The sequence below is a fragment of the Ceratotherium simum genome, chromosome 10 (assembly GCF_057802395.1).
Source record: "Ceratotherium simum simum isolate JZ-2026a chromosome 10, ASM5780239v1, whole genome shotgun sequence".
NCBI lineage: Eukaryota > Metazoa > Chordata > Mammalia > Perissodactyla > Rhinocerotidae > Ceratotherium > Ceratotherium simum.
The window spans coordinates 69,189,458-69,212,236 of record NC_141909.1 but is presented as its reverse complement, the minus strand read 5'-3'; the positions used below and the strand labels follow the sequence as shown (position 1 = coordinate 69,212,236).

Sequence of the window (22,779 nt, the reverse complement as noted above, 5' to 3'; positions counted from 1 at the left end):
TGAGATAGGATAAATTCAATGATGAAAGAATTTGCGCTTTTCTGTATTAGGTATCACTCAGTGTATTACAAAACGTATAATCAATCACTCAATGAAACATTTTGTTAAAGCATATTAGATTGAATTATTTCCTGGCTTGTGCTATTTTGATGATAACCTTTACAACGTTGGAGTGTGTGTAGATTATATGTAGTATAAAGGAATTATCCGCTTCTTTATAGTTTTCAGTCTTAAAGGTGTGGGATGGAAGTGTGAAATTGGGAAAACATGGAAAGAATATTCTTAAGATGGAAAAATGCAATTGGTAAAGTGTGTGTAGTGTAAAGGATCTTAAGTATCCATTAGTATGAATGGCAGATCTATAAGAAGAGCAGTATATGTTAATAGTTTAGATTTATGGCTATATTTTTTAAATCCAGATAAAAATTATATGCTAACTCTAGAAAAAATGTGTGTACTACAAAAATTTGTGTATATTTTAGGATATTTATGCCCCCTAAATGGGTACCCACAATGGGTACATAGACTCTTAGAGAAGCCTTTTGGTATAGGTGGAATAGGTAACCGAGTGGGAAATGTTGAGTAACATTACTCAACAAATGTTGAGTAATGATAGAAGATTTTGTAAGAGTTAAAAATTTTTACTTTATATAAAAGTAGTTGTAAATACATAATAATATTACAAAAGATAACTAATGTGTTATCAATACATATGCTAAGTGTAAACTTTCAAGATATTTGTAAAATAGATTGCTTAGGACAGAGATGATTTAAGATGTTAAGGAATGGACAGTTTGAAGAAGTAATATTAAGGACAAGAATGTACAGTCCTCTGATTCTACATAAGCAATTTGGCCATATTAATCAAAAAGGAAATAGTGGTTACAAATGCATAATGTAGTAGATTCAGAAAGAATCTGAGAAATAAGTCAAATCCAGCTTCCCATTTCTCTGTGCAACCCTTGTGACATGGTTGTTCTAGCTGTTTGAACAACATCAGTGGTTGGAAATTGGAGCTCATTAAAAGTTGCTAGAGGGTTCACCATCCTGTTGGTCCTAATTTGGTATTTGGAGATAGATGGACGTTTCGTCTTGTTTCCTTATCATATACCATCAGATTTTTAAAAATTGGTGTAATTTTTCTCACTTTTTTACCATAATTTTCTAGGCTTTCATCCTTGCCTCACACAACTTGTTTTCCAGATCCACTGTCATTGTAGCTCTTATGGACATGATGCTGTTTGTCATTATTCTTGAAATATGGTACCTACAAATACATGCAGGATTTTGTTTATGAGGTCTGACAATTGCTAGGTATATCAAGATTATTGCTTCTTTCAGTCTGGGTACTGTTGCTGATGTAGACTCAGACCACATCAGCACTTTTGGGAGCCATAGCAATACTAGTAATAGCTAAAAGGTATTGACCACTTAAAATATTCCAGGTAGAGTGCTAAGCACTTTATATGCATTATATCTTTTTATCTTTAGAATAATCGTATGAGGTACAAACTATCATGAATCTCATTTTAATGGTGAGGAGAATAGAGCTTACAGAGATTTATTTGCCTAATACCACATAGCTAGTAATTGTTGGAGGTAGAATTCTAACTCAGGTCTGTCTGACATTAAAAGCTGGGCTTTGGGCCACTGTACTACTATATTTATATACCGTGTACTATCAGACTACTGAGTTTGCTTCAGTGAAGTATCTGTAGGCTTTCACATCAATTGCTATTGAATTAGATGCTTTTAGTGTTTTAGTAGGCTTTTAATGTTTTTTGCATGTATTTACAACACTTCATTACAAGTTGTTGAGATTTAAAATATTTTTCTCTCATCCGTATAACTAATTTTCATAATATAACTTATTTTCCCTTGATAAGATGTCTGTACCAGTCTGTTACAGAGTTTTTGCCCAAAGTTGGTAATGATCTGTTAATCAGGAATCTTTGGTATTAGTTTTTCTACCATCTACAAACCCATCTCACAGCACTGTCAATCAACCTGTTTCTTTATTTTATTCATAAGGATTTTAATGAGAAATGTAGGGGGAAAAGTGTTATAGTTTCACTACTGACTTCTTTTCAAATTAAGAATTGATCATTTTTTATTGCTAGATAGCCAGTGAAATAATGCATCTCAACATTAGTTGAGAAATTTAGAGAAGAGTTTTTCTTGTGTGTGTGTGAGGAAGATCAGCCCAGAGCTAACATCCATGCTAATCCTCCTCTTTTTTTTTTTTGCTGAGGAAGACCGGCTCTGAGCTAACATCTATTGCCAATCCTCCTCCTTTTTTCCCCCAAAGCCCCAGTAGATAGTTATATGTCATAGTTGCATATCCTTCTAGTTGCTGTATGTGGGACGCGGCCTCAGCATGGCCGGAGAAGCGGTGCGTCAGTGTGCGCCCACGATCCAAACCCAGGCCACCAGTAGCGGAGCACGTGCACTTAACCGCTAAGCCACGGGGCCGGCCCCCAGAGAGAAGAGTTTTGATGGTAAACCAAAATATTAGTTTGTTCTTTTTTTTCTATTGATCTTTATGTAGATCATTATAGCTAGATACCTTAAATCTAGCAGAGAATTATTTCACTTTAGACAGTGGTAACAATTATTAACATTTATAAGACATCTCATATTTGACAGTGTCCTTTTAAATACAGCCTCATTTAATCTCTCCATTTATATGCATAGTAAGTGGCATTTCTCTTGCCATTTCTACAGTGAGAAACTGAAATTTAAGATCACCCAGCTTGAGAATGATTTAGTTCTCAAGCCTTAGTCATCTAACTCCATATCTTTTATTCTTTCCATAATGTCACACTGTCTCTCAATGAAATAAATGAAGGCATTAGGTGAGGAATGGCCACTGAAGGGATTGAAAGCATAATGTGAGTTTTTGATAATTTAATGAGATAGTTGAGAGTTCAAGGTTGAATCCAATGAATTTGACTCCATCCATGAAGAGAAAAGAAGTATCCAGAAAGAAATAATGAAGAAATATTTTTTGGCACAAAGAAGATTATTTAAGATTATATTACCTTTAGTCACAAAAAAAGTTTTAAGTACTTCAAAAGTTAAGAATAATAATTCTTACAAATTTAGATTTTTGACATTGAAAGTCATTGAATACATTAACAAAAGATTTCTTTGAAAAATGTTGGTATTAAGGAAGCTTAAGTCATAGACCTGTTTGAAAATGAGCTATTGATATAGTTTCCTTTAAGTAGAGCTTTTTAATGGGAAAATTATAAAATATAGATACATTTAAAAGACCTAGTTTAGATTGGATATTTTTGTACTGTCAGTCATCAGTTTTCAGGTATTACATTTGACCTTAAAATATCTCATACATCTACTTTCTAGATAAATAGGTTCAATGATGGTTGAGTAACACTTGGAAGTATTTGTTAAATGAAGTTGCAGTGCTGTAAACTTTGAGAAGAATGAGGTTTCACTGCAAGGAAATAAAGATATTTATTATGTTCGAAAAATAGTTTCTTTATCTCTTACATTGACTGATATTCACATCCATTTATTACTTAAGGTTAACACAATGTCATGTTCAGAATTTCTTTTTATGAAATTCATTTAAATATGCTAAAGAAAATGGGAAAATATTCAACTCCTGTATTCAAAAAGTAAAGGCTTAAAAGCTAAATAGATATTTAACCAAATGTCTAGTGTATCATCTCAGTTATTTTTCGTTGTAATAACATTCCTATTATGGAAAAAAAAAACACCAATATTGTTCAGATAAATAAAGTATAACCTTATTATGTCATGGGATGTTATTCAGTATTTCTTGGCTTAATTTTCAGCTTTACTGTGAAGAAGCTTGAAAATTTGGCTTTCAAATGTTCTTATGACTATTTTACGTATGGAGACTATAATATAGATAAGATGGACATTTTTTGTATATTTTGCAAAAACCCATATGTGCATATGCAAACTATTCTAACTTGAGCACGTATTTTTCCAGTTTCCGCAGATTCCTGATTATAGCCCACATGCTATCTTAAGCAAGGTTTGCGAACTCCAGATTCTACATAAATGTATTATTGTAGTCAACATACTTTACAATGTATCGTTCATGTCCATATCCTTTTCACAGATGCAATTGGGCACAGGAGTTTTAAAAAAAAGGGAAAAAGAAAGAAAAGAAAATTTGATGTTGACTAGATATGTCTGCCATAGCAGGATTAGAATCATCTTAAAGCTTGTATTTGTTATTTTCCGTCATTTCTTTCTTTGCAGAAGTGTCGTGGTGCCTGTTAAGAAGCCACCTCCAGGTAGTTTAGCTGTAACCACTGTGGGAGCAACTGCTGCTGGAAGTGGGCTGCCAACAGGCAGTACCTCTAATATATTTGCTGCTACTGGAGCTACACCAAAAAGTATGATTAATACAACAGGTATTGTCCTTATATATTTTTGTGATACCTCATCTTTTTCTTTCTGTTTTCTGTATCTTCATTTTTCTGCTTATTTGATCTTAAAAATTAAAATACCCTGATCCTTTAAGATTATCATAATCCTTAAGAAGGTTCTCCTTTATGTTACTATGTTTCAGAATTTGTCTGTAGTTCTAGGGTGTATTTTTTAGTGTTCATTTTAGAGGACACGATTGGTTTTTGTTTTGAGTCTTCTCAAAACACAGTTCATTTCTCAGAGTGAAATCAAATTGCCGAAAGGTTTTTGGGGAGCAAAACAAAAAGATAATTTGAATACTGATGTTTGATATGTAAATTGTATCAAGAATATCAAGGTGTACTAAATATGTTTGTGACAGAAAATAGATTTCGTGACATTTACTGGTTGAATTCTAATGTATATTTTTTGCTAAATCCTCTAAGAGAAGGCAGAGCTCCCCTAAGAACCTTGACGATGTGCAAGAGCCTCAACTTGATTAGAAAAAAGTGCATGTGAATAAGAACCATTGTTTGACATTGAATTAATTTGTATACTTAGATTACAATTGTATCCAATTCATTGCCCAACATTTTCCTAATGATCTAGGAACAGAAAATTCCAAATCACTACAAATTCTAAAAGCCTGCCTAAAATAACCTTTTCTTTTTTTTTTGTAAATTTCCAGAAATGTTCCTGTTGATTATTAGCTAAATAAATCCTTACCCAAATCTTTGTGATTCCATTTTAGGTATTTATACAACGCAAGATGATCCCTGAGTTTTCTTCCCTGACTATAGTAGCCTTCTCTTCTCCAAACTGTATAGCCTTGAACTTTTCCATCTATTATCGTTACTTAGATTCTTCCCATTTTTATTAATTTCATAGCTCTTCTTTGTGCTTTCTGTATCTATCTTGTTTATCATACCACCTGAGTCTGACATATCATGAACAACACATTTATGGGGTTGTAGGAAGTAGAACATACTCTATCAAGCATATTTATATTAGCAAATAAGCATCATTAATAACACTTGTGTTAAAGAACATAACATCTTTGATTTATCTATATTATAAATAAATATTTATATCTGGCTCTACTGAAGACTTTATATAAAGGTTTTCTATCCAGTTTACAATCTTACTCTTTATACCCATTCTGTTTTCTAAAAATAAGAGTAAAAATGTTTTTCTTTTCCCAAAATATATACCAAAAAAAGTATTAAGGTTTTTAAAATATACCAATGTAGTAGAAAAAAAAATCTACATTAGGTTTTTATTGAATAAGTGCTTATTTTTCAGGTATAGGTCAATGAAAATTTAATCACCTTTTTTAAATATTTGTATGAAACAAATTATGATACATTCTTCAAATTTCTGTTTTATGAATTAATAATAGATATAGGAAGTGATGATAGTAAGAAGTCTAGTGATAGTGTAAAGTATATAATATTACAATGAAAAATAAAATGTAAGTAATAAATATCCTCCTTAGAAATATACACACATATACACACACACGCATTTTATGGGGGTCAACATCTAAACTGGGCCCATTGTCTAGTTTAGATATTGGCACACAGATGCTGTATAAGTGTTGTAGAAAGAAATCCCAGTAAGCAATTCAGTTTTATGGGAATTAGTGTAAGATAAGATAATATTTAGAAACACTAGGTGTCCCTCAAGTCCACAGCTATTTAATATACTTTCACGTTATATTATAGAAAAATCTGTTCTAAAATGGCGTCTTCATATCATTGAGGAGAACTCATTATTTTAAAATCAGTTATACTCATTATAGCCCTTCTTAGGCAATCATTTTATCAAAATAAGCATTTGATGCTGCAGTGCCACAAATTTATGCTCAGACAATTCATTGTAAATTATATCTTAGGTGATGAAAACTAAAAATATTATAACATGGGAATAAAAACAGATAAAATTTTCACATCTAAATTTGCATTGTTTTATCAGCCTCATTTTATCCAAAATTATTTTCATTTGTTGATGTCTTTTATTTATACCCCATTTGTAATAATGTAGTTTTGATAGATTAATATAAGTAAATCAACTGGATTTTAATGCAACAGTATTATTTATAATTATAAAGAGTTATTAGTGTACTAATGGCCAGATGATTGTTGGTTTCTGTTTTGAAATTCAGATGAGTAATTTTTTCAAAATCAGATAGTAATGATGTAATGAAAATTATTTTTTTAAGTAAATTTATGTTTAAGGCTAAAAATTATTATTTTGGAAACAGGTGCCGTGGATTCAGGATCCTCCTCCTCTTCCTCCTCTTCTAGTTTTGTGAATGGTGCTACCAGCAAAAACCTTCCAGCTGTACAAACTGTTGCTCCAATGCCAGAAGATTCGGCTGAAAACATGAGGTATACATAACTATTTGGTTTTTACTCATTTTACTCTCTAACCCCCGTCAAACATAGTGAAACAGTAGACGATAAATACAGAGGTGTAGTTAAGCATTCTTGAGAATGGTTGGTTACGTATTTTGTGGTTACTTTTTATAATTGCATCATTTTGATATTTCTAGCTAGTTATTCATTATATAAAAATCAATTATATTTGAGTCTAAATTGAGAAATCTTGAATGATTTTCAAACATTGACTCTGCTGAATTTGTAATCCATTGTCATATAGCACGTTACATTTCCCATAAAATAAAAATATGCACAAATGGTAACGTGATAAAATTGAGTATCTTTGGGGTGGTGATGAAAAGTTTAAAATGTAGACTTTCAAAATAAATCTGCCAAGTTATATATAACGTGTATAATTGGAACTTGAATAATCAAACGTTGTCTTTTCTGTTGTAATTAATAGGTAAAAATGATTTGTAGTGGCATATCAAAGAGTGTTCCTAGAAGAGACTGGCCCCTGGCCCACATTCTTGGAGTTACGTTGCACACACACACACCCCACATGCACACACGTGCTTACATGTATGTATTCACATTTCTAATTGAAGTATCACAGAAATAAAGAGTGTAAAAGCTCAGTGAAAGAATGAAAACACTCGTTACCATCAGCCAAGTCAAAAAATAGTATGTTACAAGAACCCGAGGAGCCCCCACCTTGTGCTCTTTTTCCTATCACTATTCTTGCTCCTCTTCAGATTCACTGCCCTGATTTTTAATACTAGATTAGTTTTGGATTTTTTAAAATTTCATATAAATGTATTTGCACAGTGTGTATTCTTTTGTCTCTGGCTTCTTTTGTTCAACATAATGTTTATGAGATTCATCCATGTTGCATGTAGCAATAGTTTATTTTTATTTCATTTTTATTCCTTTGTGAGTGTTCACTATAATTAACTAATTTATTTTACTGATGATGGGCATTTGGAATTTTCCAATTTGGGGCTATTACAAATAATGCTGCTTTTTACGTAATAATGCTGCTTGTACATTACTCTTGGGCGTACTACACATTTGTATGCATGTCTGTTGGGTAAATAACTTGGAGTGGAATTGCTGCTTCATAGTGTCTGTGCGTGTTCAATTTCACTTGATAAAGCCAAATGGTTTTCTAAAGTGATTATGCAAGTTTACTAACTCACCAGTCACTTATGAGAGTTCCTATTTCTTCATATCTTTAACAATACTTAGTATTGTCACTCTTACATGTTAGCCGTTTTGGTGGAAGTAGAGTGGTATTCCATTGTATTTTTATTTTGCATTTTCCTGATGACTAATGTGGTTGAGCACCTTCTCATATCTTTATTGGTATTTTGGTTTTTCCTCTTTTGTGATTTGCCTGTTGAAAATTCTTGCCCATATTAAAAAATGGAGTTGTCTGTCTTCTACTTATTAATTTGTGAAGGTTCTTTATGCATTTTGAAAATGAGCCTTTTGATGATTATATGTCATATATATCTCCATTCTGTGGCTTTTTTCATCATTATCTGTTTAATCAACAGAAGTTGTAAATTTTAATGAAACTCAATTTATCAAGTTTTTGTTTGTTAGTGCTTTTTGTGTTGTAGTTGCAATCTTTGCCTACATTTTTCCTTATTGTCTGCATTTTCCTACCTTATCTTCTGGCTGCTTTAGTCTTTGCTTTTTATGTTTAGTTGTATAGTCCATCTGGAATTGAGTTTTGGAGTAAAGTGGATGTCAAGATGATCCAGCACCATTTATTTGAAAAACTCTTCTTTCCCCCATGCTCTGCCACTTTTGCCACAAATCAAGTGTCTGGTTTGGCACTCAGTTCTGCCTTATTAGTCTGTTTGTCTGTCCTTGTGCCACACTATCATAATTAGCTTTAGGTTTAATTAAGATCAGTATCTGGTTGAGTGCGGTCTTCCCACCTTGTCCTTTTTTTCAAGAAAGTCTGAGCTATTCTTGATGCTTTGTGTTTCCATTGAAATTTTAGAATCAGTTTGTCAATATCCTTGTTAAAAACAACTTGCTGGAGTTTTGGCAAGGAATGGAATTTATAGATCTTTCAATATTGTGACTTCCAAACTATGAACATTGTATATTCCTTCCATTTCTTTAGTTTTTCTTAAATTTTTCCCAGTAATGATATTTAGTTTTCTATGTAGAAGTCTTACATATTTCTTATTTGTTTTATTCTTAGGATTTTGATATGTTTTTTTGTATCTTTTTTCCCTCTAGTTAGTTTTCAAATCAACTTTATTGAGAACATTTGTTTATGTTGTTTGAACTTAATAAAAAATACTCATTTTGTGTGTACATTTGAAGGAATTTTGATCAGTTTATATACCCATATATAGTAGTATCTATGGGTAGTAGTATATATACCCATATAACTACTACCACGGTCAAGATGTAGAATAGGTCCATCACCCCAGATAGTTCTCTTGTGCCTCATTTATTATTCACCCCATCCCTGCCTCAGGCAAACACTTACATGCTTTTTAATATTGTAACTTAGTTTGTCTTTTCTAAGGTTTCATGTAAATGGAATCATACAGAATATACTTTTTTGTGTCTTCCTTCTTTCACTTAACTTTTTAGATTTTGAGATTCATCCTTTTTGTCTATGAGTAGTCCATTCCTTTTTATTCTTGAGTATTATTCCATTATATGGCTATCCCACAATTTATTTATCTATTCATTTATTGATAGACTTCTGGATTTTTCTTCCAGTTTGAGGCTGTTATAAATAAAAATTCTATGGACATTTGAGTACAAGTTTTGTTGTGGACATATGTTCTTGGGTAAATAACTAAGAGTAAAATTGTTGGTTGAATAGTATGTATATGCTTATCTTTATAAGAAACTGCTGAGCTGTTTTGCAAAGTGATTGTATCATTTTATATTTCTGTCAGTAATGTGTAAAGCTTCTGTTTGTGCCACATTGTTATTAACACTTGGTGTGGTCAATCTTTTTAATTCAAGACTTTGCTGGGTAATCATGTCTCATTTGGTTTTATTTTCCATTTTCCTAGTGATTAATGATGACAGGTTTTGGGTTTTTTTCCATTTGTTTATGGACCGTTGAAATCTTTTGCTATTTTTAAAAAATTGAACTGTTAGCATTCCTTATATATTCTGAATATATGTCTTTTGCCAAATAGATTCATTGCAAAATTTGTTTGTTCCATTCTGTGGCTTGTACTTTCATTTTGTTAAAAGTGTTAAGAACAGGAAGTTTCTAACTTTGATAGAGTCCATTGTTTCAAAAAGTCTTTTCTTTTGTAGTTTGCGCCTTTATGTCCTAAGAAATCTTTACCTATGCCAAAGTCATGAAGACATTCTCCTATATTTTCTTCTAAAAGTTTTGTAGTTTTAGCTTTTATGATTAAGTCTTTGATCCATATTCACTTAATTTTTGTGTGTATGGTGAGGTAAAGGTTGGGGTTTGTTTTTATCCATATGTATATCAACATTTTAGCACCATTGAATTACCTGGGCACATTGGTTTAAAATCAGTTGACACTCCGTATGTGGATCTTTTCTGGACTCCATACTGTTCCATATCTATATGGCTATCCTTATGTCAATACCTCACTGTCTTCATTACTGTAACTTGATAGTAAGTCTTGAAATCAGGTAGTATAAGTCCTCTAACTCTGTTCTTTTTTACAATTGCTTTGACTTTTCTAGGTTATTTGCATTTTTCTATAAATTTTAGAATTGGCTTGCCAATTTCTGTGGAAAAAAATCCTGCTGAAATTTTAATTAGCATTGAGTTGAACTTTAATTAAATTTAGGGAGAAGCTATCTTAATAATATCGAGTTTTCTAATCTATGAACATTGTCTATATTTTAATATTGAGATCTTTAATTTCTCTCAGCAACTTATTGTAGTTTTCATTATAAAAGTCTTGTACCTATTTATGTCTTTTTTATTATTCTTTCTTGTCTTTTATGATATTCTAAGTTAAATTTTTTACTTTAAATTTCCAGTTTTGAGTTAGAAGATAAACAAAAAAGAATAAATATGTTTCCATCTATATAAAATTATATAAAATGCAAATTTATCTTAACAGAGAGCAAATTAGTGATTGCTTGTGTCAACTATATATCAATAGAGCTGAAAAAAAGATTTTAATTGTGTTCATTAGTGTATAGAAAGACGGTTTTTGTATATTGACTTTATATCCTACAACTTTGCTTAATCCACTTAATTTTGGTAGTTTGTTTGGACTTTTCTCAATTCACTTAATAGTTCTAATACCATCTATAGTTTTCTTATTATTTTCTATGTGTATAAAATAATGTCATTTGTAGCTTTAGTGTTATTTATCCTTAAAGGTTTTGAGAATTCACCAGTCGGGCAGGGAATTTTCTTTCTGGGAAAGTCTTAAATTAGAAATTAAATTTCTTTAATGGATAAGTGACTACTCATGTTTTCTCTTTTCATTTTGCATCAATTTTGGTCATTTGTGATTTGCAGGAATTTAGCCATTTTATCTAAGTTGTTTCACTTATTGCCATGCAGTTTTTCATAATTTTTTTATTCTATTATTTTAAAATATTTATAGGATCTCTAATGATGTTTCCTCTTGCATTCCTGATTTTGTTCATTTATGTCTTTTCTCATTTTATCATTATTAGAATAGCTATTGATTTTTCAATATTATGGTATTTTTTCCCCAGATATTAGCTTTAGATTCATTAGTTTTTATTCTGTTTTCTATTAGATTGAATTCTGCAATTATTATCTCCTTTATTTATTTCAACTTTACTTGCTTTTCTCTTTCTAGATTCTTTGGGTGGAAATTTAGATCAGGAGTCTACAAACTATGGCCCATGGGCCAAATCTGCCATTACCAGTTTTTATAAATAAACTTTTATTGGAATGTAGTCACATCATTTGTTTATATATTGCCTATGACTGCTTTCACATCACAGTGGCAGAGTTAAGTAGTTGCAACAGAGATATTATGGCCTAAAAGCTTAAAATATTTACTATCTTACCCTTTACAGAAAATGTTTGCTGACCCCTTGCTTAGATCTTTGATTTTAGGTCTTCTTTTCCAATATGAGCATTTAAAGCCATAACTTTTCCTCTAAGCACTGTTTTAGCTGTATTTTACAAATTTAGTTATGTTCTTTTAATATTCGTTCAATATTTTTTCTGTTTCCCTATGATTTCTTCTTTGACTCATGAGTGTTTCAGAGGTGCATTTGAGATTGACCTTTCCTCACTCACCATAATGCTGCGAGGTCCGTCCAAGTTGTTGCGTGTATTAATATGGTATTTGTTTTGTATTTCTGAGTAGTATTTCATGGTATGGATTTATGACAGTTTGTTTAACCATTCACCCATGAAAGGACGTTTAGATTTTTTCTGGTTTTGGGGTATTACGAAAAAAGCTGTATTTATGTGAACATGAGTTTTCATTTCTCAGGAATAAGTGCCCAAGAGTGAGATTACTGGGTTTATGTAGGAAATACCCAATTAGTTTTATTAAAAAAAACTCCCACCAGCAATATTTGATTACTCTAGTTTCTCCTTATTTTTACCAGCATTTGGTGTTGTCTTTTTTTTTTTTTAAGCCATTCTGAAAGGTATGTGATATCTCATTGGTGGTCTTAATTTGATTTTTCCTAATGGATGATTCTGCACATCTTTCCATGTGCTTATTTACCATCAGTATGTTCTCTTTAGTGAAATGTCTGTTCATGTCTTTTGCCCATTTTATAATTCGATTGATTTTTTACTTTTGAGCTTTGAGAGTTCTTTATACATTCTAGGTACAAATCCTTTTTCAGAAATGTGGTTTGCAGGTATCTTCTCCCAGACTGTAGCCTGTTGTTACATCCTTTTAATAGGGTCTTTGGCGGAGGAAAACTTAGCATTTTCGTTTTAGTCTCACTTTTCATGGTGTCATGTCTAAGAACTCTTCACCTAGCCCTAGGTCCTGAAAATTTTCTCGTATGTTTTCCATAAAGTTTTGTGGTTTCATAAATAGTTTTAGTTTTAAGTCGGTGATCCATTTTGAGTTAATTTTTGTATAAGGTGTGAGGCTTATGTTGAGGTTCATATTTTTGCATATGAATGTCCAGTTGCTCTAGCACAATTTGTTCAAAAGGGTATGACTCCTCATGAGGCATGTTTTTAAGATCTTCTAAGGCAAGTCTAGGATGGCCTTCTTATCCAATATAAGAAGATTCTTGTGTTTATAGTTAACCAAGAGTAGCTAGCATTATGTGTGTTGAATTTTATCTTATGATTTTTTTTTTTTTGGCCTACACTGAGATAACCATGTGGTTTTTCTGTTTTTTCTGCTAACATGGTCTATTATATTTACTTATTTTTTAAATGCTAACCAAACCTTGAATTCCTGGAAGAAATCCAATTTCTTTGTGATGTAAAATCTGTTTTATCTCTTGAAGAGTTTATATAAGATGCGTGTGTTTTTTGTTTGTTTTTGTTTTTTCTTGAATATTTAGTAGACTTCACAAGCAAAGATATCAATCCTGGATCTCTTCTCTTGGGAAGTTTTTAAACTAAAATTTCAATTTGATAGTTACAGTCTCCCCAGATTTTCTATTTTATCTTGTGTCAGTTTTGGTAGGTTCTATTTGCATAAAGTAGTTTATAACATTCTCTTATTATTCTTTTAACATTTATATAATCTGTTAGAAGTCCTTCCTTTTTATTCCTGATATTCATTATTTGAGTCTGCTTTCTTTCTGCCTGCTGCCTTCCTTCCAAGTTTTGGCAGTGATTAATCAATTTTATTAATATTGCCAAAGAAACAAAAATTCACCAGAGAGAAGTAACAAGAAACTCTTAAGTTGAAGCTTATACATTATTATTTTTTCCTTAGTACATTGATGTTTGAGAACATCAGCGTGCAACAGAGTCACATGGAAGGCTTGTTAAAATACAGATTGCTGAGTTTCACCCCTAGAGTTCTGATTCAGTGGATCTTCGGAGTCTGAGAAGTTCCAAGATCTGCTGTTGGCAAACTAGAGAAAACCGATGTGTAGTTCCAGTGCAAGTCTAAAGGCCTGAGAACCAGGAAAGGATGGTGTAAGTTCTAGTCTGAAAATTGGCAGCCTCAAGACCCAGGAAGAGCCCACGTGTCATTCTGAGTCCAAAGGCAAGAAAAGACCACTGTCACAGCTCCAATTGTCAGGCAGGAGGTTCCTCTTACTCAGCCTTTTTGTTCTATTCACATATTCAAGTGAATGCATGAGACCCATCCCATTCAAATGTTAATCTCATCCAGAAACATCCTAACAGGCACACGCAGAATAATATTTGACCAAATGTCTGGGTACCCTGTGGTCCAGTCAAGTTAACACATAAAATTAGCCATTACCTCAGTGAACTTGATGCTGCTGGTCCTGAGAACATACTTTGAGAAACAATGTTTTAAGTGATCATCCTCCAGATTGCAACATTAATTTTTGATTTATCTAAGTCCTCTTCCCAGGAAATGCATGGATCTTACTACAGTTTAACTTCATTTACCCCAAATTTTGCAAACATTCTTGTATATATGTATACATGTATATGTGTGTATGTGCATGTAATTTTTAAACCCCACAATAGAGTATAGTTACCATTTTATTGGTCAACATCTGTTTAGATTTACTCAAAGGTTTATCATTTTTTGTTGTTCATCATTCCTTTCTGAATGTCTGACTTCCATCTGGTATCATTTTCCTTCTTCTTGAAGAACACCCCTTAGTGTTTCATTTAGTGCAGGCCTGCCACTCATGAATTCTCAGTTCTTATTTGACTAAAAATCGTTGAAATTCACCTCTAGTTTTTTGAAGGATTTTTGAGCCAATGTAGATTCTAGGTTGGCAGTTATTTTCTTTTAGTGCTTTGAAGATATTATTCAATTGTCTTTTGGCTTTTGTTTCTTTCTGTGCTTTCTTTCCTTTATGGCCTTTTTCTTTTAAAAAAGGTAACTTCCAGTCTTGGTCTTATTGCTGTTTCTGTGTTCTTCCTTCACCCCCTCGCCATCCTTACGCCTGCTGCCTGCTTTTATGATTTTCTCTATCTTTGGTGTTTAGCGGTTTTACTATGATGCACTCATGTTCTGTGGTTCTTCATATTTATCCAGCTTGGGACTTGTAGAGCTTCTCAGATATGAAATTTGATTACTTTCATCAGTGGCTGGAAAATTCTTTGCCATTACCTCTTCAAATATATTGCTTCTGACTCATTCTGTTCTTTTTCTGAGACTTAAATTACACATATATTAGCCATTTTCTTTATTTCTCATCTATCTATGTTCTCTCTTTCTCTCTCTCCATTCTTCTGAGCATTTTCTTTTAACCTTAGTCCACTTTTGTAATTCTCTCTTAAGCTGTTTCTAATCTTCTGGGTTCTTAATTTCAATTTTTTCTAAGTACTAGAATTTCCATTTGACATTTATAGTTTAATATTCTCTTTTCAATTGTGTGTCTTGTCTTTAATTTTCATGAATACTTGAGATATAGATACTTTAAAGTTTTTATTTCATTATTTGGCTTCTCCTGGACCTATCTCTATGATTTTGTGTTTCTCTTGGTATTCAATAATCTCTTCTTGTCTACTTTAATGTCTTTGTTTTTATTATATTGTGAAGAACCTAGTATATGAAAGATTGTAAAGGTAATGCAAAGGTACAAAATGGTGCTTTTTCTAGAAAAAAATTAAATTTACTTCTAATAGGTACTGGCAAACCTAGATAACATAATGCTGCCAAGGTTAAAGGGCTAGTCTTTTCCTGGTTCACCACTACTCTAGGGTGTAATTCTACAGAGTCCCAACTTGAATCAGAAGGGTTTTTCTAAGCTCTTCTCCCTTTTTGTTGGGCATTGAACCTCAGTTTTTCTCTGTAAGTTTGTTTTTCTCTGTAAGTTTGTAAAAATTTTGTTCGACTGCTCAGTCATTGAACTGCTTCTTCCAAAACATGTCCATATCGGAAAAGTGGTCCAAATGCCAAAATCACCTCTTTTGGGTTTCTTCTTCCTCAAGATCATGGTCAAATAATGGGTCACTGTCCTAACTCTCCATTGCCCTCAAAGAGGTGTTCTTCTTTTGTTTTGGTTTTTGTCCAGCTTTCTTAGTTATTCTCAGCAGGAAGATCAGCCATTACTAAAGGTGAAAATCTGAATCATTTTTATATAGCTAGTTTGTTTATCATCCTATATTAGATTGAGTATAAACATTGAAATGGCTTAGTTTTTTTTAGTCACTGCTTTTAACTGGATTATGTCAGATCCATTCATTCTGTTCCTTAATTACATCAGAGACAAATTTAATTTTCTTGTAATTTTCAAGTTATAAAAAAATTAGTCAAGTATAATATAAATTCTGATATCTCATCCAATTTAAACCTCTTCAACTCCTTACTCTGGCTTTCCTTATATTAGGTTTTAATGATAATTCTTTTTCCTTCCTTTCCTTTAAACTTGTCTTTTTATTTTTAAAGCTGGGTTCTTAGACAGTGTATCAATGGGCCCTGCTTTTTTTTAAATCAGTTTGACAATCTGTGTTTTAATTGATGTTTGTACATAATTTACATTTAATATAATTACTGATATGGTTAGATTAATATCTATCAACTTGGTACTTATTTTCTAAAAACTGTTGTTTTCCATTTGTCTTTTACTTTTTCCCCCTCTTTCAATGCCTTCTGTTGGGTTAATGGAGTATTTTTTTATTATTTCATTTTCTATCCAATATTGATTGGCTTATTGTTTATTTATTTCTTAAACAATTTTAGGGGTTGCCTAAGGGTTTACAATATAAATCTTGAGATTATCACAATGTCTTTAATAGTAGTGTACTATTTCATGTGTAATATTAAGATTCTAATAAGATTTACTCTTTCTCATCCTTTGTGTTAATATTGTCATACATTTTACTTATACATGTCTTATTAAGAAACAGTACATCACTACTGTTTTTGCTCTGGACAGTCCTTTATCTTTAGCGCAATTAAAGATAAATGAATTTTATATTTACTTTCATTTATCATTTCCAACACTCTTAATTTGTTTGTATAAATATAAGTTTATGTCAGGTACCATATTCCTTATAGTTGAGAACTTCCTTTAAAAGTTCTTGTAGTAAAAGTCAACCATATGAATTCTCTCAGTTTTTATTTGTCTGAAAAAGTTATTTTACCTTCATTTTCGAAAGTTTTTTTGGCTAGGAATAGAATTGTGGGCTAACATTTTTTTTAAATGGATTTAAAATGGATTTCATTCCTTTGTCTTCTGGCCTGCATAGTTTCTAATGAGAATGTCATTCTTACCTTTGTTGTTGTATATGTAATGTGTCTTTATTCCCTGACAGTCTTCTTCAAATTTTTTCTTTGTATTTGGGTTTCAAACAGTTTATTATGACAAATCTGGGTTATTAATTAATTAATTAATTTTTATTCTGCTTATTTTCTGGGCTTCTTGAATCCATGGTTTGAGGACATTTATCATTTTTAGAAAATTCTTATTCATTATCTCCCCACATATATCTTCTGCCCTGTCTTCTCTCTCTCCTTGTATTAGTTTCCTATTGCTACTATAATAAATTGCTGCAAATTTAGCAGCTTAGAATAGTAGCTACTTATTATGTCATAGCTCTGTAGGTTAAAAATCCAATACAGGTAACACTGGGCTAAAATCTCAGTGTTGGCAGGGGCTGCATTCCTTATTGGAGGCTTTGGAAGTAAACCAGGTTCATTTGAGTTGTTGGCAGAATTCGCTTGCACACAGCTCCTCAACTGATGGCGCTTCTTCTTTGCTGGCTGTCAGTCCAGCGCTGCCCTTGCTCCTAGAGTCCTTTTTCCAGTCCTTGCATGTGGCTCCCTACGTTCAGAACCAGTGACAGTGTATCATATTCTTCTCACACTTGGGATCTCTCTGACTTTCCCTTCTGACATATCTTTTTTGCCTTCTTCTTCTGCCACACCTCTCTGACTCTACCCAGAGTTTTCTGCTTTTTGGGCTCATATGATTAGATTGGGCCGATCTACATAATCCAAGATAACCTCCCTATCTTAATGTATATAACCTGAATTTCATTTGCAGAATCCTTTTGCCCCGTAACATAACCTATTCACAAGTTCCTCTGATTATGGTTTGCTCATCTTTGGGCAGCCATCATTCAGTATACTTCATTTCTCCCTCTGGGATTCGTATCACATTTATATAAGGCTATTTGATACTGGTCCATAGCTCTTGAATGTGCTTGCACTCGCTCTCATTATGTATATATTCTTTTTTTCTCTTTTTGTTTCAACATGTCTTTTTTTACTGGCCTATCTTCAAATTCACTGATTCTTTCCTTGGTTTTATTGAGTCTATTGATAAGCCCTTTGAAGGCATTATTGTCTATTTTACTGTATTTTTCATTACTAGCATTGTTTCGTTTTTACAGTTTCTTACTTTGTGCGGAAATTCCCCATCTGTTTGTGCATGTTGACTATATTTTCAGCTACTACTTAACTCTTAACATATTGATCATACTTACTTTAAATTCTTTGGTAGTTCCAACATCTGGTTTATCTGTTATTCTGATTCTGTTGGTTTGCGATTCTGACTATGTTGATTTTTCTGCTTTGTATGTCTTACACTTTTTGGTTGAAAACTGGACATTGTATATAGGACGTTAGTGACTGACATTCATAGTATTTATGCTACAAATGGGCCTGCCTCTTCTTAGGCTAGGCCTTTAATGTTGGGGGTTAAGTCATTCTACCCAGGACTCAAGCTAGGTTTGTGTTTTCTTGTTGTTTTAGTTACTTTCAGTATATCACATGTTTTAAATTTCTCTGCCTTTACCTTGTATTTATCTAGGGGCTGGTTTGTCAGAATGTTTTACTCAGTGTTCTTATTCTACCCTCATCTTTAGGCTTTCCTTTAATCCTGCACTTTAAAGAGGTTCTCTATAACATGACGCCTTCTGCTATTATTTCTTATTGAGTGCTTGCAAGCCTAGTGTTTGGGGTTGTTTTCTGTTGTTCTGGTTCAGACTTGGTTGTAGGCAGGTGCTGCCCTGGGTCTTGGAAGTAGGGTTTTTCCACTGATCCTGCCCATTCTCAAGTAGTTGGAGAATCGCTAAATATCTGGACTCAGGATGTTTTCCTGCCCCTCCCTCAGAGTAGAGAATTTTTTCTGTTCCCTTTCGCCAGCTGCAGTAGGCCCTTTCCTGTACCCTGAAAGTAACAGAGTTTGCTGTCCTTTTCTAAGATACATAAGGCTTTTGTTCCATAGAGGATGTAGGGAAGAAGGATCCAGGCAGGGCTTTGTGTCTTGACTGCAGCAATTACTGCTTCCCTCCCTTAGCCTGCAGCAGTGAAGGAAGTTTCTCAAAAGTCTTCCATGCTGCCCTAAGTCTTTCTCATGAGTAATGGTGAGGTTTGTGGAGAAGAGCCTTCAAATTACTGCAAACTCTCCTTGTGTCTGTAGCTCTGAAGGTTTTATTCTCTCACTTTAGCTCACACTTGGATTTCAGCAATTTTAGAAGTTTTAGCTGACTTCTTGCCAGCTTATATGGTACCTAATGTTTCTTCCTGTGCTCCACCCCAAGGAAGCAAGTTCCTGCATCCCTCCCCTGTCTCGTTGGAGGTTCCTGTCTTTCTTCAGACTTCAAGGCTAATTGGTTGCCTTGCAACCTCAGCTGTCTGATGTGTCCCACCAGTGTTGTAATTCTGTCAATTACCTGGCTTTTTCTTGTGCTTAGTGTGGGAGTGACCCTTTCCAGCTTTCACATCCCAAATAGAAATTCTCTATTTCTTTTTAAAAGTTCAGATTCCTAATAGATGGTTTTTCAATTTGTATTTTCAAAAAATATTATGTGAACCAAGTAATGTACTAAAAACACTCATTAACTGACTGCTACCACAGGAAACAAATTCTAAGATAGAGCATTTTTTAAATGCTCTGAAAACTGGAATGTTCAGAAACTGGAATGGCCCTGGGAGAAGTCCTCAACTGAGTGAAGGGAACTAGGACTTTGACCTCCTCAGTGACTAGTGTTTGAGTGCAGATTGTTCCTGCTGGGGAAACTTAACTTTGGGTAAGACAGGTCCCTTCTGAGGAAGGATTCAACTGTAAGCCATCACCCAGTATTTTTCCTTAGAACTTTCTAGGAAATGAGGGTCTCTATCCTAAAGGGGGATCTTGGTGATCCACCACAGTACCTATTACATTAAAATTTCTTTTATAATATATTAAATTTGTTATTTAGTAGGAAAAGTTTTATTATTTCAATTTTTATATCACCCATTTAAAACACAATTAGCCTTACTGTTTTTATCACTGGGTTTATTGTTTTGTCTCAGTTAAATGACATATATTCTGGACTTTATATTTCTATTTCAGTGTAATTTATGTGTCATTTTACTTGACTAGTTGACTAGAAAGGAGGAATTTTTCCATTTCAGTTTCTTTCATTTTCTTTTTGTATATGAAACATGCAGTTAACAATTACCAAAAATGCACTCCAAAAAAACTTTTATAATTATCTGAAGACATCCCAGCATTACGTTTCTTGAAACTTGAGAAATGTGTATTTGGAGTTTAGTTTATCGTATGAAAGATACACTTCTTCCATGCAAAAGAATTTATTTAGGCTCAGTTTCTTAGTCTTCTGTAATTTCATCATATACTTGAAAATGTATATGATTCTGTTAAGGAAGAATGAAGAAGAATTGTCAGTTTTTAATTTAAAAGATCATGAGGAAATAACATAAGCAGGAATTTTTTCAGCTTCATGTTTTGCTTAGTGGCTGTGACCCTAAAAAGTTATAGTTTAAAAAAACTGTTTATCAGTAGGTCACAATGTCACAGATTCTGAGATTTAGGATACATTTACTGATCAGCTATCTAGTATGTTAAATTATATTTCATATTAGAAGTTTAGTGAAAACTAGACAAAATATTTAAAGTCAATGTTTGTCAATTGCTAGTTATAATATCACGCTGATTAAGAATTTGACTTTACAATATATGGTTTGGTAACATTAATACTGTACTAATCTTTTCTTTTCATCTAAGTTTACTTAAGCAAATCGGTTCATTTACTTATGCCTACATTTCTTAATTTACATTGGAGCATTTGATTAATAAAATCTACTGTGAAATTCATTAATACAGTAATTTCTTTTATATCTGAGCTGTATCTTTTAGATACATTGCTTAGGGACATGTAATTATTTATTTTCATTCTAAATTTTATTATGCATACCCATTTTTTATGTGATTTAAGAAATGAATGAAGCACTTTAAGAACTTTAATGTACCAAATTAAATTATTTAGTATTTATTATATTTATGACATTATGCTGAGGACCTAGGAGATTATAAAAAATTAAAATCAAAAGTAAATAAAAATTGTAATTTTATGAAGTGGCACAAACAAAAGGGAGTTTGTTAAAATAGAACTCACAATGTAAGCAGTGTCCTAAATAAAAATAGAATTATGTTTATCTAGAATTCTAAACATGTTACATTTGAAAATAATCAACATTTTGTTGTGAAACATGTTTATAAAGAGATTTATTTAGAAAACAGGAGACAAAAATCTTACCTGCTGATTCATCTATTTATAATCACCTTGGCCTTGGATATGTCTTGAGGTCAGTTACATTTGGTAAGATTTGATAATCAGTTGCAGCCGTGGGTTTTTATATGTTTTTTCTCCAATGGATTAATTATATTTTTATTCATATGAATTTCTTAAAATCTCTAAATCTCTGTAAAAGAGATTTTCTTAATACAAGTAAAAGCCAATATATAATTGTGTTATTTAAACCATAATGATAAACTCTTGTGTTTTAAGTCATATTGTTTTAATCTAGGGATTGAAGTTATAGAATTTCATCCAAAACATTATTATTTCCTTTGAATGCTTTGTTTTCCTATAGTTGGTAATTTTTTTAGAGTGGTCAGTAAATTTCCCAAGTTATAACAGTAATTTCTTCATAGAAATCTGTAATTCTCTTTCTTAAAAGAATTTGCACTTACTATCAAGAGATATAGCCAAAGTCAAAATAGCATCATACGCATCATTAGTGTAACTGCAGGGAAGGAAAAGGGTAGAGTCGAGAGAGAGGAGTGAGCAGCTTGAGAGGATGCATTTCGGCCTGGAGTTGACAAATTCTATATTTAGGGCCCAAGAACTTTCCCAAATATTGAGAAGTACTAGTGTTAAGACTATAAACCTCACTTGAGACTGTATTGGGCAAATTTCCCATCTGGTGCACCTTTGTATTATTTCTGTACACAAAATGTGTTAGACTAAATGAATGGTTTTGGAATAAATGAAAATAAACTTTCAAATAAAACTGAGAAATTACTGCTTAGTATTTCCCTAAATTAAGTAAAATATGCCAATTTTTCTTACAAAATAATTTGCCAAAGAACCTTGTTTTCTTCTGGTAATTATATGTTCTTTCAATTTTTAAAATAAAAATTATATTCAAAATGAAGAGAATATTTCATTTATTTTTATAGGACATAAGGCCAAGGGGTTCTCCCTTGTTAAAATAAATTTTTTTAAATTTCTTTTTAATATGGTAACAAATAGATTTTTCGTATATGCCTTGGAATTGAGAAAAAGGAGTTTTACATTGTGTATTTCTCTCAGATGAGAATTGAAATAACAACATAGGCACAATATGTCTTTTTTTTTTTTGTAGTTGGTGGTTATTTGCCAGGTGATAGAGGAGGGTATTAAGCTGAGATTTCTGTTTGTACCATTTCCTTTGAGAATTTAAATTATGTAAGGATGAAGATCGCATACTTTATACAATGTTTACTTTCCTTTAAAATGCATTGTGAGAAATCTGTAATATTAACAATAACAAAAAACTGTCCATTTCTTCACTGTAAAAAAGCGATGATGAAATTTTTCCGCTTAGAATATTTTGTTGTTGTTTGGAGAAATCTGGCACTATCATTTGATAATGATTTTCTGTAC

The 22,779-nt window shown here is 32.3% G+C and overlaps 1 protein-coding gene across 4 annotated transcripts in view; it reads left to right on the top strand.

Moving 5' to 3' along the window:
• Positions 1–22,779, top strand: part of NBEA (neurobeachin) — a 690,698-nt gene that overhangs the window by 267,828 nt on the left and 400,091 nt on the right. For all 4 annotated transcript variants that reach the window (XM_087436200.1, XM_014791275.2, XM_087436202.1 and 1 more), the window contains 2 exons: positions 4,258–4,412; positions 6,671–6,797. In XM_087436200.1, the coding sequence (XP_087292326.1) occupies positions 4,258–4,412; positions 6,671–6,797 (282 nt within the window). The remainder of the gene's footprint in view (positions 1–4,257; positions 4,413–6,670; positions 6,798–22,779) is intronic.